Raw genomic sequence first — 14,928 nt, 5'->3', positions numbered from 1 at the left:
GGATTAAGGCTTGTACTTGATGAAGAGTTGATACTTGCAAGTGTCTTTTTAAGTCCTTGTACCTAAGAAGCACATCATGTAATACAAATTTTTTGGTAAAAAAACTAAGTAGTTCATTCTGAGAGTCAGAGAGATTAATCTGTAGAAAAATGACAGGTTTCTTTGTTCTATTTATATATCATTTTGTCATTCTTTAGTTGAAAGGATGTGTCTACCTTTTTTCTGCACTAAAAAGTCCTGTGCTGAAATTTAAAGGCAGTTGTTTTTTAAAAGATTCTAAATCCCAACTAGTTTTCAAGACTTCTTTTTAAATTCTCAACATTAGTTTTGAAATATTTAGTTTACTTTATGAGATAGAAAATGAGGGTTGTCACACGTGTTTGGAACTTTAGTAGAATTACCATCCAAGAGAAGAATTCTGTCTCTTATTAATGAAGAGATTATTTTTAATAGATAAAGTAATAGTGTTACCTTTGCTACTGACAAGAAGTCTTCCTTTTATTATTTCTATTAGATGTAATTTTTTTTCCTGATGGCCATCATTATTGACAAGATTATTTTTGTCAGTCCTGAACTGTGGAACCTAATCCTGCTTATTAACTAATTTTATTTATGCTTTTTCTTTGGTAGAATTATACTTTGGGCAGATTTGGCAAAAGTTGCATGTAAACAGGAAGTGTGGGATGTCTGTCGTGCAGCATGTCGATTTTGCCTCTTGTATGATGATATTTTGTTTAGAGAGGCAACAAAGCATAAACAAAGTAAGTGACAAATCATTTTCAGTCTTGTAAGGAACTTTTAAATCATTTATTTAAGTTACTAAAAGGAGACAGACAATATTATTTTATTTCCTCCCATTCCCAAAGTTCCCCGAGTTTCTTTTCTGGCACTGCATGTTGGCATACATGTTGAACTTCTAGAAATCGGACATTACTTTTTTTTGTAGAAGCCATACTCTGCTGTCAGAAGTGTTTCACCATTGCTGTAGAGAAGCACTTCTGTGAAATCCATCTGCCTGTCTAAAGAATGCAGGCAAATTCCCTCATGGTCATCCAGGTCCATATCATTCATGTCTGATGAGCTGAAGAAAAATGGGTTGTAAGCCACTTTGTATGAGGCTCACATGTTAACATTTTTACCCCGTAATCCCCTATTAGTGAGCAGTTCCTCTGAGGTATCCAGCATTGTACCTTGTTCCTTGAGGGTCTGCTGGAAACCTAGCGCACGTTAAGGGTCTTTAACTTGGGGCAAAGCCCTTTCAAATCACTCTCTGCTTACTGGCTTTTAAAGTTGTCAGGGAATTTGTAAAACTCATATTTAAGAATAGATGAAATGGTTTTTCTTTCACTAGCCAACGTTAATCGAACCTATTCCATATTTTTTCCAAAGTCCACTTAAAATAGCACATCAATTTGCTGGTTTTCTTTCACAAGTTTTGCATCTTCAGACTAGCCATGTTTAGTCTTCTGTCTTCTTTCCAAACAAAATAAGGGAAAAATAAATACACTACCAGAAACTGAAGGCAACCATGCACCAAAAGCATCATGAGTAGGAACTGGTAGAATTACAGAATTTGTGTTTTTATTAAAACAATCTTAGTCCTTTCTCTTCATTATTAAACGAAATTCCTCTTTAATAATGTGTGCACTACCAGAAAGTCAACCCAGTCCATGATTTAAATGTAAAAAGACTTTAGCCTCTGCATAATCCACTTCTATGCTCCACTTCCATTTATGCAATAAAATTGAACTAGAGGCCATGGAGTCTATTCATCTATTCACACTGAAATTTCAGTATGTCTACTATGACTGGAGCAAGTTATTTGCTGCAAATATTGAAGATTATAAATAAATTGAAATGCAGCAAAATCACAGGTAACAAATGCCTCAGCTCTGCTTGAGAACAGGCTTTGAGTGCAACAAATGGCAGTAATGTAAAAGTTCGTTACTTGAAATAATTAAAAATCTTTTCTTGCTAACTATTCCTTGTGAATTTAAGAATATGTAGGGATTTGTAATTGGAAAATGAAGACAATCATTTGCATGGAAATAATAATGGGTTTATTTATTTTTAGCACAGAAGAATAAAGTTAATGCAACTGTGATGATGGATGGTCGAGGTCGAGCTGGCAGCTCATCAAGAAAATCATTGCTGCCTGCTAAATCCTTTTCTTTTGAAGCAGATTTACTCAGAATCCTAGCAGAAATAAGATTTATTAATGCAGAGGTAAATAAATTACATAACTGTCATTCATATTTGTTTAGTTTTGTTTTATATACAAATCTTGAAGCACTGGAATTTTGAGTTTAGTTATTTTCTGTCTCCATAGGAAGTAAAGGAAGAAGTGGTTTCATGAAGCAACCTTATCAAAATAATGTGTGAAAGTAACTGTAGCTATAGTTTTACTCCAAGTGCTGATAACATTTCTTTACAAGAGTTTTACTGTAAATTTTTGACATCTGACATTACATTTCTGGATCCATGAAGTTCCAGCATAATTGAAAAACTTACATATATAAATTATGTTTTTTTTCTCCATGTAATTATTTAGTAAAATTAGCTGTAGACAATTTTAAGCTTATGAAGTACTGAGCATTGTATTTCATATACTTGTACATGCCTGTACAGTATTTGAAAAAACATTTTGGTTTTTTTTTAATTTTTGAAGAGGTAACAGCACTAATAGGAAGAAATAATCTGTTTTTACAATGATAACCTGGGTAGACAATTTATTTCTCTGTGTCTTTTCAGGCAACTGTTCATTTATTAAGATTGCAGGGAGTCAAACTGAATGATCATGCTGTACCTCCAGCAGCTGCATACCAGTGTCGTCCAGGACACGTTTCATATCTTCCTGACAGTGATCCAGAATGGAAAACATACAGGTACTTTTTTGTAATACATATCAAGACCAAGGAACTCTTAACAGGTGATTATTATGAGACACTGCTGATAACTGCAAAAACTGTTTCTCCTTAGTAAAATTGTCACCAGATTCTTCATTTTTGTGGGTAGTCATGGGAAACGGGAAAAAGATCTAAAAAATAGTTTGACATATTTTTCTTAGGTTTCCTTTCATTCTGGAGTGTGGATTTTATTTTTCATTTAACATTTATTTCTCTGAAAATAGAAGCTGGTGTTCCAAGCTGAAAAATAATTGTTGTACATTGACACATAAATAATTAAATTCTGTATTTAAAAATGTGTTTTCTCAAATCAAAAAGCTCTTTTTGTCTTGCTTTATAGCTCCTATACATATAATGATTATATAGTACTGAATGCATATGATGAATTATTTCAGTTTGCAAATCTAGCGTGCTCCATCCAATCAACTGAAATGAATTTGGGAGAGTAGAATATAGCAAGCACTGTTTTTCACTAGTCTGACATGATTATTTCTTGCGAAGGAGAAGAAGGAGGAGAGAGATTTCTGAAGACGATGCTTAGACTCTCTGCTGTTCGCATTCATAGTCATACCAGCCTTACTCTTACAGTGGTCATGTCCTGGGAGATCAGGATGGCAGAGTTGTGTCCCTAGGTCTGTTCATGAAATCTGAAAATTAAGTCAAGTTTCTCGCACTGTCTGCTTGCAAATGTTCAGTAGAATGGGAAAAATTATAAACTGATCAGAGCCAAGGGGCAAAGAAGATGAGAACTCTGTTCCAAAATTTGCTACTAGCTGTTTTTGAGTTTATCTAATTAGATTAAAAACCCATGGAAAAAAAGGACTTTGGTCTGGTACTGTGTCCTGTACCACTGCTGACATAGTAATACCCATTGTCAGTTTGTGCTTTTGACTTTATGACTTTGGAACCGTGGCAATTCTGTATTATCATTCAAGACTGTGTTTTTAGTATTTTTTTTTTCAAAGTAATAGTACATTTTGATAATTAAGAAAGAAAATAAATTTATTGAAGGAAAGTTATTGCACAGACTGTGAAGAAAATGTTATTCTATTTTAAAATATTACAGCATTTCAAAGCACCTGGAAATGTCTTTGAGTGCAACAACACATGCAGTTTTGAGTAAAAAAGACATGTCCTTAACTGCCAGATGGCATGCCTCACTCGTATCTATGTTCAAGTAGAGCCTTGACATGGTTATTTGATTTCTAGCACTGATGGGTGGATTCACACACGCATTTAAAAATCCCAAACATGCGGATGAAACCTGAACCATAGACACTGTTTTTTTAGCTAATAGCATTTCAATTTCAGAGACTACTCATTTTATGTTGATACTACTTCCTTTTTGAACCATCTTCTCATTGAAGTAAAGTATAAGTCAGTGGATGAGAACTTAGTAAATGCAACTGAAAATTGATTACATTTTTGTTCTTGTTGTTGGTAGTACTGCATATTTAATGTTGAAGCTTTGGAATAACAGCTTCTTTATACTAATTTTATAGTTTATGGATAGACAGCTTATCTCAGTATGCTATGGAAAACTTCCAACGTGCAGCTGAAATAGGAGAAGAATTGAATGAAGCCTGGATTGTTCACAATGCTGTGGTGTATACCTTAAATTATAACAGACATGTGATTTCTTCAGGAAGACAGAGGGACATTATTGAATATCTGCAGACTCTTCTTGGAGCCATCAAGACTGTCAGGCATGATGGGTAAATTGAGATGCTTGGATATGAATATGAACATCCTCTTTTTTCTAAAACACAGAAAATATTATTGCAAATATCGAAAGTCACTTTGTGCTGTGAAATATTTATTGCTGGCTTTCATTGGCAGTGAAGGAGTTTTGGTATATATAGAGTAGCTCAGGAGATAAATTGTGAAAATTAGGTGTTAATCCTTTTTGTTTGTTCTTTGTTACTATACACTGTAAACCATGCTAACTTTGGACCAATAAATATTACTTTCTCTTCAGTGTGGAATAGGAACATGTGCATGCAAAATAGTATTTTGTTAAGTTAGTCAGAAAATTGGGAAAATTCTCTGAGACTGAATTTGCACAACAGCTCAAAATGCATTTGCCTGCTGTCAGTTCTCTGATCTTGAATTATTTTGTAACGATAGTTCATTGCAAATAGTTCTAACCAGTGTAAGCAGATTACTACTGGTTCTGAAATATGAGAAAATAGAAGACAAAGGAAATAAAGGGAATGTGCTCATTAGTAGACCATGAAAATGGGAACATGGATTCCACAGTGGTTTAGAGAAATCCTGTTCTGCAGTAAATGCAATGGGAGAATGATCAACCATTATGGAGTAGATACTCTAGTCAAAATCTGACTATCGGACAAATTCCTAGATATTTTGGAACTTCCTTGGGAGTGACCTCACCACTAGGCAGAGTAACGACCAGCAGCAAAGAAGTCTCTATTAACAGTACTGGGGAATAAAATTAAAATTTCTGTTTGTGCAGAGTTGAAGACTGGTAATACCTGCTAATTTATTTTGATACTTACATCAATATGTACTAGCAATAATCTCTTAGATATAATTAGGTTCATGTTTTCTGACAAAAAAAACCCCAAAACACCAAAACACAAAAACCCCAAAAATTTCAGCTTGGCAGTGGGTTGGCATGATAACCACAAAAAATGTGAAGGGCTTGGTTTAGGATACTTTTTTAGAAAATAGTTGTTCTTTTCATATGAGAAAAATGGATGTTAACTGAAAATTGATTCTGGGTTTTGTAGTTTTAATCACTAAACTGCTTTACCAACAGGCAGATTTTTTTGGGTAATATCCATAATTTTGCTTTCTATGAAAAAACTAGATTTTCAAGTAATGCTTACTTCTTGAAATCAATAACTTTATTCCTGCCTTTTTATTTTGATCTGATGCGGTATGCACTTCTGATTTTTGTTTTCTTCTACAGAAGTACTGAAATTTTACTGATGTTATGTAATGCTTTGGCTCGAGCCCTAATTATATCTTGGATTCCAAAGCCAAAACCTGCTGAGAAGATGGAAGATACAGCAGTAGAGAGTAGCAGAAAAGCTGCAGCAAAGAAACAGGAAAAAGAAAATATCCTCCAGTCTTTTTCAGTAGATCCTAGTGGACTTCCTGACATCAAAGCTGCCTTAGAGGTGCAAACCCCTGATTTTTTGTAGTCCCTTTCATTCGTCTGTCAAATATTGCAGCATAATGAATTCCTATAAATTCAAGGGTAGAAGTTTGTTTCTTTTTAAAGCTACCTTCTTTTACAGTTTCTGTCATCACAAATCCTTCCCAAATGCACATTGGAGCCTCCTTACCAGCTTGGGGCTGAGGACTGTAACTTCTGTTTGCCTTGGGCTGCCTGGAAGCAGCTGTTGTTCGGCTTAGAGATGCGTGCGCAATAATCTAAAAATAACCGATGGATAGCGTGTTCCATAAAAGAAACATACAAGAAACTTTCCACATTTTCCTGTATTTCACTTTTTTTTTTTTCTCTTCTTGGTGTTTAGATTTGTGAATTTGCCCTAAATGCAATGACTAAGACCGTACCTAATGAAAAAGTCTCTATTGCTGCACATCAACAGATCATTGCTACCTGGGTGAAAGCCAAGCAGTTAAACCAGCAGCAGATCAGACATCAGCTTGGGACTCGGGGGGAGGTATGATTTCCCTGAAATCTGCATAGTGTTGAAACTTTACAAAGAGAAGTTAAATTCATAAATTGATTTAATAATGACTGAAATTATCAAGGTACATTTTCTTCTGTATATTTGAACGTAATGTAAAAATAAATTTTGTCTGCAGCTCCTTACAGAACACAGCAAATTTTTGACATTGGGTATAGCAGTGAGTCTACGTTTCTTAACTCTTCCTTATGATGTTAGCTGCCATGGTGATGTTTGTCATATGATGACTGTTGAGCAAAATTGATTTTGAATTCACAAATGTAAAATAATAAAATGGCTGCATTAAAAGTGTTAAGAAAAATCAGCTATATTAATGTCAACATTTACTATGGCCTCTTTTTATATATATACATTATAGACCTAGTAAGCTGGAAAGAAATATTTAATTCTTATATTTTTATCTTATAGTGTCTTTAAAACTGGAAACTTTCAGTGGTATATGAAATTTGCCTTCATTGTATTCTTGATGTGGGCTTTTAGTGTTTTGGGCTCTGAACTATGTGGGCTTTAGTTCTGAGTTCACACTGTTAATTAAAAATATATAAATACAAAAAACCAAGGGTTTTAAGGAGACAGTACAGAGCAGGAATTGCTTAGAGCAAACTGAGGTTTTCAAAATTATTATTATTATTATTATTATTATTATTATTATTATTATTATTATTATTATTATTATTATTATCTCAATTAATGTCCTTCATAATATTAACTTGCAAAAAATCTGAATATGAATTTTTTTTTTCTGCTTAGAATAATGATGAAGTGCAAAATCTTCAGGCGAGAATTCTTGTTGGTCTGGAAATGTATTCATGTAATGGCTTGGGTCTCATGGATTTCACTCTTCCTAGCTTATCTCAGGTATTTAGGGTTTATTTTATAAGCTCTTGAGTTTTAAGAAATTGTGTACTATGAATTTGATTTCAAATTCAATTTTAAATACAGTTTAAATTATTTTTGAATCTTTTATTGTACCATTATTTTCTTTACCGAGAGATCAAATATTTATGGCAGGGAGGAGATTTTTGTGACAGAATAATTTTATTTATCCAAAGATCAGATACCATTAGAATATAAATATTCAGTTTATGCTTATGTTGCTCTGGCAGATTGTTTCCATCACATGAGCACATAACGGGTTCGGGTGAATTCTGTACAGAACCATACTTCTAACCTTTCTTTTTTCTTCTGGAGAAAACTTGATAGAAGCTTACAGTTGTTTAGTTTAGAGAAGCCCTCCGAGATGACGGAGTCGAGCTGTTCCCCCAGAACTGCCAAGGTCTCCAGGTGCCACATCCACACAACATTTTAATTCATCCAGGGATGAGGACTCCCTTTCAGTGAAGAAATGTTCCCAGTATCCAACCTAAACCTCCCCTGGTGTGGCTTGAGGCTGTTTTATCTTGTCCTGTGCTTGTCACCTGGGAGAGGACACTGACCCCTCCCTGACTCCAGCCTCTCCAGGTAGTTATAGGGAGGTTTGGGTTTGTATTGGGAGCATTCAACATTTCAACAGAAAACTTCACAGCAGAGTGAATTTTCTTTTGACAGTTGCAAGGTAGAACACGACTACACTTGGTTACTACTGATTGACTGTGTAAAATAAAACTAGCAGGTTGGCAGGACAACAACAAACTATTACTGATAACTAGGAACTAGGTCCTTATGAATAAATAGGTATCTAATTCTAGTTGGTGTACAGATTTATGTCAAATATTATGAGTTAACTTTAGCTATCACTTCACTGGCGTAGTTTTGTATAGCAGTGTTGTAGTACCTTCATTTGGAGCAATTCATTAACAATTACCACTGTCCTAAAAAGGTGGACCTTTGACATGTACAAAAGAAATGAAATTAAAACATTTAGATGCTACAATGAAACTACATGTGAAACGATCTGTAATTATATCTATAGGTATGTATGTATGTTTAGGTTGGAAAAGACCTCTAAGATTATGGAGCCCTCCTGAGCTGCTGCATATATAACAGCATACAGAGCAACTACTTATTACAATTACTGGTTGTTGCAAAACCGCTCCTGTGTCCCATTCTTACTTTCATCTTAACTAAAACGGGCTCCGAGTTTTGAAAGTCTTATTCCACTGGTTTTTGAAAGATGACTGAGGGCATAGGACAAGTCCTGGCAGACACTTCTGGCCAGAAGGCATGCACAATTATACCTTGATTTGCACACATTATGTTAATACTTACTACACTGTGAATGAGGCCTCTCTGTTGTATATTTTGATTGTACTTGTAGCTCTTTCATTTTCTAGATGGCTTTATCATATACTTGTTCCATGCCCAGGTGAGTTGTAAAAAAGAGCATATAAAAACCTTCAATTTTAACCTTTCTTTTTTTAATCCCAGTTACTGGATTTGGCTTTAGAATGCAGTTGGTCAGATTCCTTAGTGGAATTGCAGACACTGACACGACTTACATATTTTGCGTATGTATCACAAGACTATGAAAGAGTGATGACTTGTTCCAAAAGGATCTTGGAATCAGATGAGAATTTTGTCCTCAATAGAAATATTAAGAAATATGGCGTGTAAGTACATAGAATTTCCTGTGATATGGTAATGTACTTGAACGAAGTTTTGAAAGTAAAGAGGGTAAATGTGTCTGGTCACAAACAAAAATTGGAGAATCTTTTTTCCAAGAAAATTGTGCTGCTACAGATGAAAATGAAAGTAAAAGGCAGTGGGAGATCCAGATTGTGGCTCTGGACCTCATTCAGATAGATGAAGCTTGCTATCCAAGGGAGTCAGAAGCTTGTACATTTCTGTGTTTGGGCGTCTTCCGGGAGCACTGCTGCTCTGAAATGATCTCTGGGAATCACAGTATTTTGACTCTTTTATAATCTCTAGGCAGAAAATAGGTGATTCTACTTCTTTTGATGAAGCAAATTGCTTTCAGTGCTCATCTGGCTCTAATACACTGAAGGGCTATGTAGTTCATGGACCAGCTTGAAGCTGGGGGTGATGAAAGATATGAGCAGTTCTGTATTCCAGGCTCTGCTGTCAGGTAGTCTGACAGTGCTAAATTGCCATCTATGCATGTGGGTACAATAGGAATGTAACTAATTCCTCTAAAACCCCAGTCTCTAACTTAACTGATATTTTGAACCTTGGCTTAAAAAAAAAAAAAAAAAAAAAAAAAAAGGCACATATAAATGGATCTAGTGGTGGAGCCCTTTATTATAAAGAAGGTAATACTCTTTGAGCCCTCTATTTTGAAAAATAATTTCCTCCAAAAGCAGAATTTAATTTTACCCAAAGAGGAAAGAATCAACTCCATTTAAATAGCAGTTTTTCTGAATGTAGGAAGTCAAACTAATGAAGGATAAAATGTTTGATTGTGCAGTCATGTATTGCCAATGCTGTTTCCAGAGAACGGAGGACAGTGTATCCGTGGTAAAGCGCACAGTTGTGGTTAAAGGCAGAATTTTACCCGGTTGGCTCCTGCTGTGGGCAGGGTGTGTGGTCAAGGCGGTTAAGGCGGAATTTAACCGGTGAGCTCCTGCTGTGGGCACAGTTGTGGTCAAGGCGGTTAAGGCGGAATTTAACCGGTTGGCTCCTGCTGTGGGCACAGTTGTGGTCAAGGCGGTTAAGGCGGAATTTAACCCGGTTGGCTCCTGCTGTGGGCACAGTTGTGGTCAAGGCGGTTAAGGCGGAATTTAACCGGTGAGCTCCTGCTGTGGGCACAGTTGTGGTCAAGGCGGTTAAGGCGGAATTTTACCCGGTTGGCTCCTGCTGTGGGCAGGGTGTGTGGTCAAGGCGATTAAGGCGGAATTTAACCGGTTAGCTCCTGCTGTGGGCAGGGTGTGTGGTCAAGGCGATTAAGGCGGAATTTAACCGGTTGGCTCCTGCTGTGGGCAGGGTGTGTGGTCAAGGCGGTTAAGGCGGAATTTAACCGGTTAGCTCCTGCTGTGGGCAGGGTGTGTGGTCAAGGCGATTAAGGCGGAATTTAACCGGTTAGCTCCTGCTGTGGGCAGGGTGTGTGGTCAAGGCGATTAAGGCGGAATTTAACCGGTTGGCTCCTGCTGTGGGCAGGATGTGTGGTCAAGGCGATTAAGGCGGAATTTAACCGGTTGGCTCCTGCTGTGGGCAGGGTGTGTGGTCAAGGCGATTAAGGCGGAATTTAACCGGTGAGCTCCTGCTGTGGGCACGGGCGCCCTCTCGTGGACACAGCCGCGGCCGCACGCGGCTCTCCCGGGGCGAGCTCCGCGCTGCTGTGGGGGCGGCGCTCGGTGACAGAGACGCTGAAAACTCCTGCAAATCGTATTTATTCTTTTCTTACTAAATTGCTATTAATCAATGATATTAACCAATGGTATCAGTTTATTTCTGTATTAATTTTTAACTGATTAACTCTGGAACTGAAATCTATGTTGTTTTCTTCTACGTGTAGTGGGATGGGATCCATATCAATTTCTCCAGAGCCCTGAGCATACTTTACTAGACACAAGCATGACAAATCTCAAAATAAAGTATCAAAATTGTCTAATTTTCCTGATTTGTGGTTTTAATTGCTTGTTGTATCAGTTCGACTTAGACCTAATATTTTTTGATGTACAATAGTGAAAAATAGGGAGAAAATGACAAATCTATGTTCTTTCCTTGCTGAATATAGATAATAGTTTTTTTAAATATGATTTCGCAGTTATTTTCTGTAAAGGTGTGAAAAAGATATTTTAGTCTACTTTTTTACAAAATATTCCATTTTTAGGAATGTTTTCTAATTTTTAAAAGAAAACTCAGTAAAAGGATCTGTAACTTTGTAAGCAAGGGACATCTATATAGAAGCAACTTGAATACATCATTAATAGGCATTGTTATGATCTTAGCCTGTAAGACTTAGTGCTTCTTGAAATGTTTGCCTTTATGCAGGCTTGGCAACAGCGTGAGACAAGAAATGTTAAGCATTGCAGCCTGTATAAAAGGAAAGAGCATAATGGAGAACTTGTCTGGAAGAAAACATCTGCGTGTAGCAGCATCACAAACCTTTGTTCAGAGTGCCAGGTGTGTTTTCTGTTGAGAGAAAACTAACATAAATCTAAAATTTAGTTACAGTTTTGGGGATCATCATATTTTCTCCCCAGACTGATAAAAATCAGCATAATTGCGAATTGGAATCTTTAGCAAAGGATTTGACAGATTTTTGCACTTCAGTAAATTTATCAACTACTTTCCACATAGCTGACTTTATAGTGTCAGAGAATCACACCATCTTCAGAAGGGATCTAGTTCAGAGTCCTGCTCAAAGCAGGGCCAGTCCAGGCCTTTATCCAGTCTGACTGTGAAAACCTCAAGGAATGGGGACATGCAACTTCTGTGAGTAACCTGCTCCCCTGCATGGTTGTACCCATGGGGGACACTTCTGAACCTTTCTCGTTTAACTTATGTTCTTGCTTGTCCTGCCATTCACTGGGAAGAGCCTGACTGTTGCTTCTCAATAACTTTATTAGGTTATTGAGGTAATTAGGTTACAGGGGTATACTTCCCCTTTAGGGCTCCTAAAGGACCTCTTGAGCTAACCCTCTTCTCAAGGCAAGTGCAGTCCAGTCCTTAGATCATCTCAGTGGCCCTTCACTCAGTGCCTTGTGGTTTCTCTGTGTCTGGCAAGTGTTGGGTGGCCTAAAACTGGATATAGCAGTCTAAATGTGATCTAAAGAGTGCCGTCTAGATGGTGATCATATTGACAGTTTCAAAAAACTGCTTTTTTTAAAACAGTAACACTAATTCAATTGGTGATTGCATTACATCAATCTGTAATTTTTCACTGAAATGCCAAGCTTCATTCTCACTCACATGAGTAGTGTGTCACAATATGGAGGATTATTAACTTTTATTAATTCAAAGTATCATTTGCAGAAATATGCTCGAACCAATTTGGATGCAGCTAGTGGCATTTGGGCCATATACTTGTGTTACAGTGGTACTATACTAAGCAAAATCCATAGTACAGTAATAATTAGTATGTTTTGTTTTTTAATGTTTTTTTTTGAATGAGAAATTAACGTTATAGGAAGCCAAATAAAAGTGCATTATTTCAATGAGAACATCTTGAGGAGGCTTCTGCTATTGTTTAAATGAATGCTCCTGAGCTAAGATTATGCGGAAATACAGTAAAATTAATTATTATCATTAATATGCTACATATTTATTCCTAGTTCTGCTGAGTGTGTGAAATTGTTTGGGATATAAAAATGGAAAATAGCTTTTGTATGAAGCTCTTATGCTAAGTCCTCATTGCTGAGGTGATCCACAGATCAGCTAAACCCAAATGTTCCTAAAAGTAAAATTCTTTATTATAGCTAAAGTGTGGCTGTTTTTCCTTATAAAGTTCTATTTCCCTTTCTTCAGGCATGCAGGTGAAGCTGGAAATTATTCCCTTGTAATGTTTGCAGCTGCACACTTTTGGAATGCATGTTTACCTTTGCTAGGCTCACCACATGACAGAGAACAGTTTAAAGGGCCTACCAAAATAATTCTTAAGAGTATAATTAAAGCAGAATCTAAAAACAAACAGGTGAGAATTTCTAATAGGTATTGCTTGTTTTTAGTGATTGGTGCTGATGGTAAAGAAACTTCAAGATATTTTCCTAAAAGGCAAAAGTGATTTATTTGTCATAAACACGTTTCTGGTTTCTTACCTGCAGTTGCATACTCTTGTATTTGATTTGGTGATTCTTTTGGTTTTGGGCAATTGTCAAACTCTCAACAGTTTTCTGCAAAGTAATTTGCTGTCTGATTTTTCACTGTACTGTTTCATTTCATTAAGCTTACAAAAAAAAAATTTTAGAAAATATTCAACATCCAGGAAAAAAAAGCCACTTCTGGCAAGTTTGATAATAGATTTGGAAAATATGATAATAGATCCTAAAACACTAACTCAGGAAAAAACAAGTTACTGTCTGAGTTAAGGTTTCTCCCACCTGCAGACTCAAATTTCTTCTACCTGCAAAAGGAAAGTTTTACTTTTCATATCTTCAGGTTTTTAACAGACTGTTTAGGACTTTGGCAGTAGGAAGGAGTCAAAATTTAGACTGTGCTGGGAATTTATGATAAAATTAAATACTTATTGATGATGAACAGCATGTGTATTCCAATGAAGTTATCCTCTCGAAACACTATGCAAGTGATGTGTGTCATATAAGACATCTCACCAGGTGGAATTTCTTGTGCTTTTACAACTTTTCTTGCTTTAAAACTCCATGGAGCTTATCCATTTCTCTTTCTAGATTTGATTTACACGTCAGTGGAGCTGCTGTATATTTCCATAGGCACAATTATTGATGGCTTTTGCATCCAAGCTTAGTGGTACAAATATGAGTCTGCATCTCAGATCATCAAGCAGGATAATACAATAATAGAAACCTTTACTTGCTTTCTTGTCAAGCTGTGTATAAATCACAAATAATCAGTAATGATGACTGGCCTGATTATTCTTGGTGTGTAGGAACTGATGAGTACAATGTGTACTTTAAAAGCACAGTGATAATTGTGAGTTTAATTGGAACTTTGACAGTGTGTAGATACATAATGGTAATTGCCCATAGAGACAGTCCTAAAGTTTGTTATTTGTACAGATACATTTAAAACCAGTAAAAAGGAGTACTTCATTATGTGTATGTCGTTATCTCTCCACCGCAGCATAATTTCAGAGTGAATCCTTAAAAAGTAGTATTAAAAAATAATTATATGTAGATAATGAAAATTTACAGTTACAGGTAGCATAGGCATTTTTTTGTCTGCAAATGTTAGTAATTCTTATGAGTTAGAAGTGAGTGACTTCTGATAGCAGTTAAGGAAAAAAATTCCTGTTAACAGAGTGCTCTATATTTGATTATTTCTGGAGTTACTGAGTTTTTAAAATACATATACACTGTAGGAACCATTGTGAGAGGCAGGAACTGATCTCCAGTGATCATCCTTGACCAGGATAACTAGTCAATTTTTAAATGCAGTCATATCTGGAGAAGGATCTACCAGCAGTTGTCCAGATTCTCATCTACCAGCACTCCCAAATCCTTCACCACAGGACTGCTCTTGTTTCATCCCCTGGGCTGCACTGATACTGGGGTTTGCCCTAACTCAGGTGCAGGACCTTGCACTTGATCTTGTTGAACTTCTAAAGGTTGCCTTGGGCCACTCATTGAGCATGTCAGTCCCTCTAGGTGACATCCCTTCCCACACCACTCACCTCGGCGTCATCAGCCGATTGCTGGAGGTGCACTCAATCCCCTTGCTGTGTCAGCAAGGAAGATTTGAACAACATTGGTTCCAGTATCCCTGGTATTGGTATCCCTTGAGGCATACCACCTGTAACTGGTTTC

The 14,928-nt window shown here is 36.5% G+C and overlaps 1 protein-coding gene across 1 annotated transcript in view; it reads left to right on the top strand.

The window, feature by feature from the left end:
- The window catches only part of CFAP46 (cilia and flagella associated protein 46), a 75,173-nt gene that overhangs the window by 21,768 nt on the left and 38,477 nt on the right, over positions 1 to 14,928 (top strand). Inside the window, exons 17-29 of the mRNA XM_058811010.1 lie at positions 631 to 761; positions 2,075 to 2,226; positions 2,752 to 2,885; positions 4,409 to 4,621; positions 5,842 to 6,052; positions 6,413 to 6,562; positions 7,340 to 7,447; positions 8,957 to 9,138; positions 9,982 to 10,043; positions 10,125 to 10,216; positions 10,701 to 10,870; positions 11,480 to 11,611; positions 12,956 to 13,121. Coding sequence (XP_058666993.1) covers positions 631 to 761; positions 2,075 to 2,226; positions 2,752 to 2,885; positions 4,409 to 4,621; positions 5,842 to 6,052; positions 6,413 to 6,562; positions 7,340 to 7,447; positions 8,957 to 9,138; positions 9,982 to 10,043; positions 10,125 to 10,216; positions 10,701 to 10,870; positions 11,480 to 11,611; positions 12,956 to 13,121 — 1,903 coding nt within the window. The remainder of the gene's footprint in view (positions 1 to 630; positions 762 to 2,074; positions 2,227 to 2,751; positions 2,886 to 4,408; positions 4,622 to 5,841; positions 6,053 to 6,412; positions 6,563 to 7,339; positions 7,448 to 8,956; positions 9,139 to 9,981; positions 10,044 to 10,124; positions 10,217 to 10,700; positions 10,871 to 11,479; positions 11,612 to 12,955; positions 13,122 to 14,928) is intronic.

The sequence above is a fragment of the Ammospiza caudacuta genome, chromosome 9, assembly GCF_027887145.1.
Source record: "Ammospiza caudacuta isolate bAmmCau1 chromosome 9, bAmmCau1.pri, whole genome shotgun sequence".
Taxonomy (NCBI): Eukaryota; Metazoa; Chordata; class Aves; order Passeriformes; family Passerellidae; genus Ammospiza; species Ammospiza caudacuta.
Note: the sequence above shows the minus strand (reverse complement) of the source record. Positions and strands in the feature narration are given on the sequence as shown.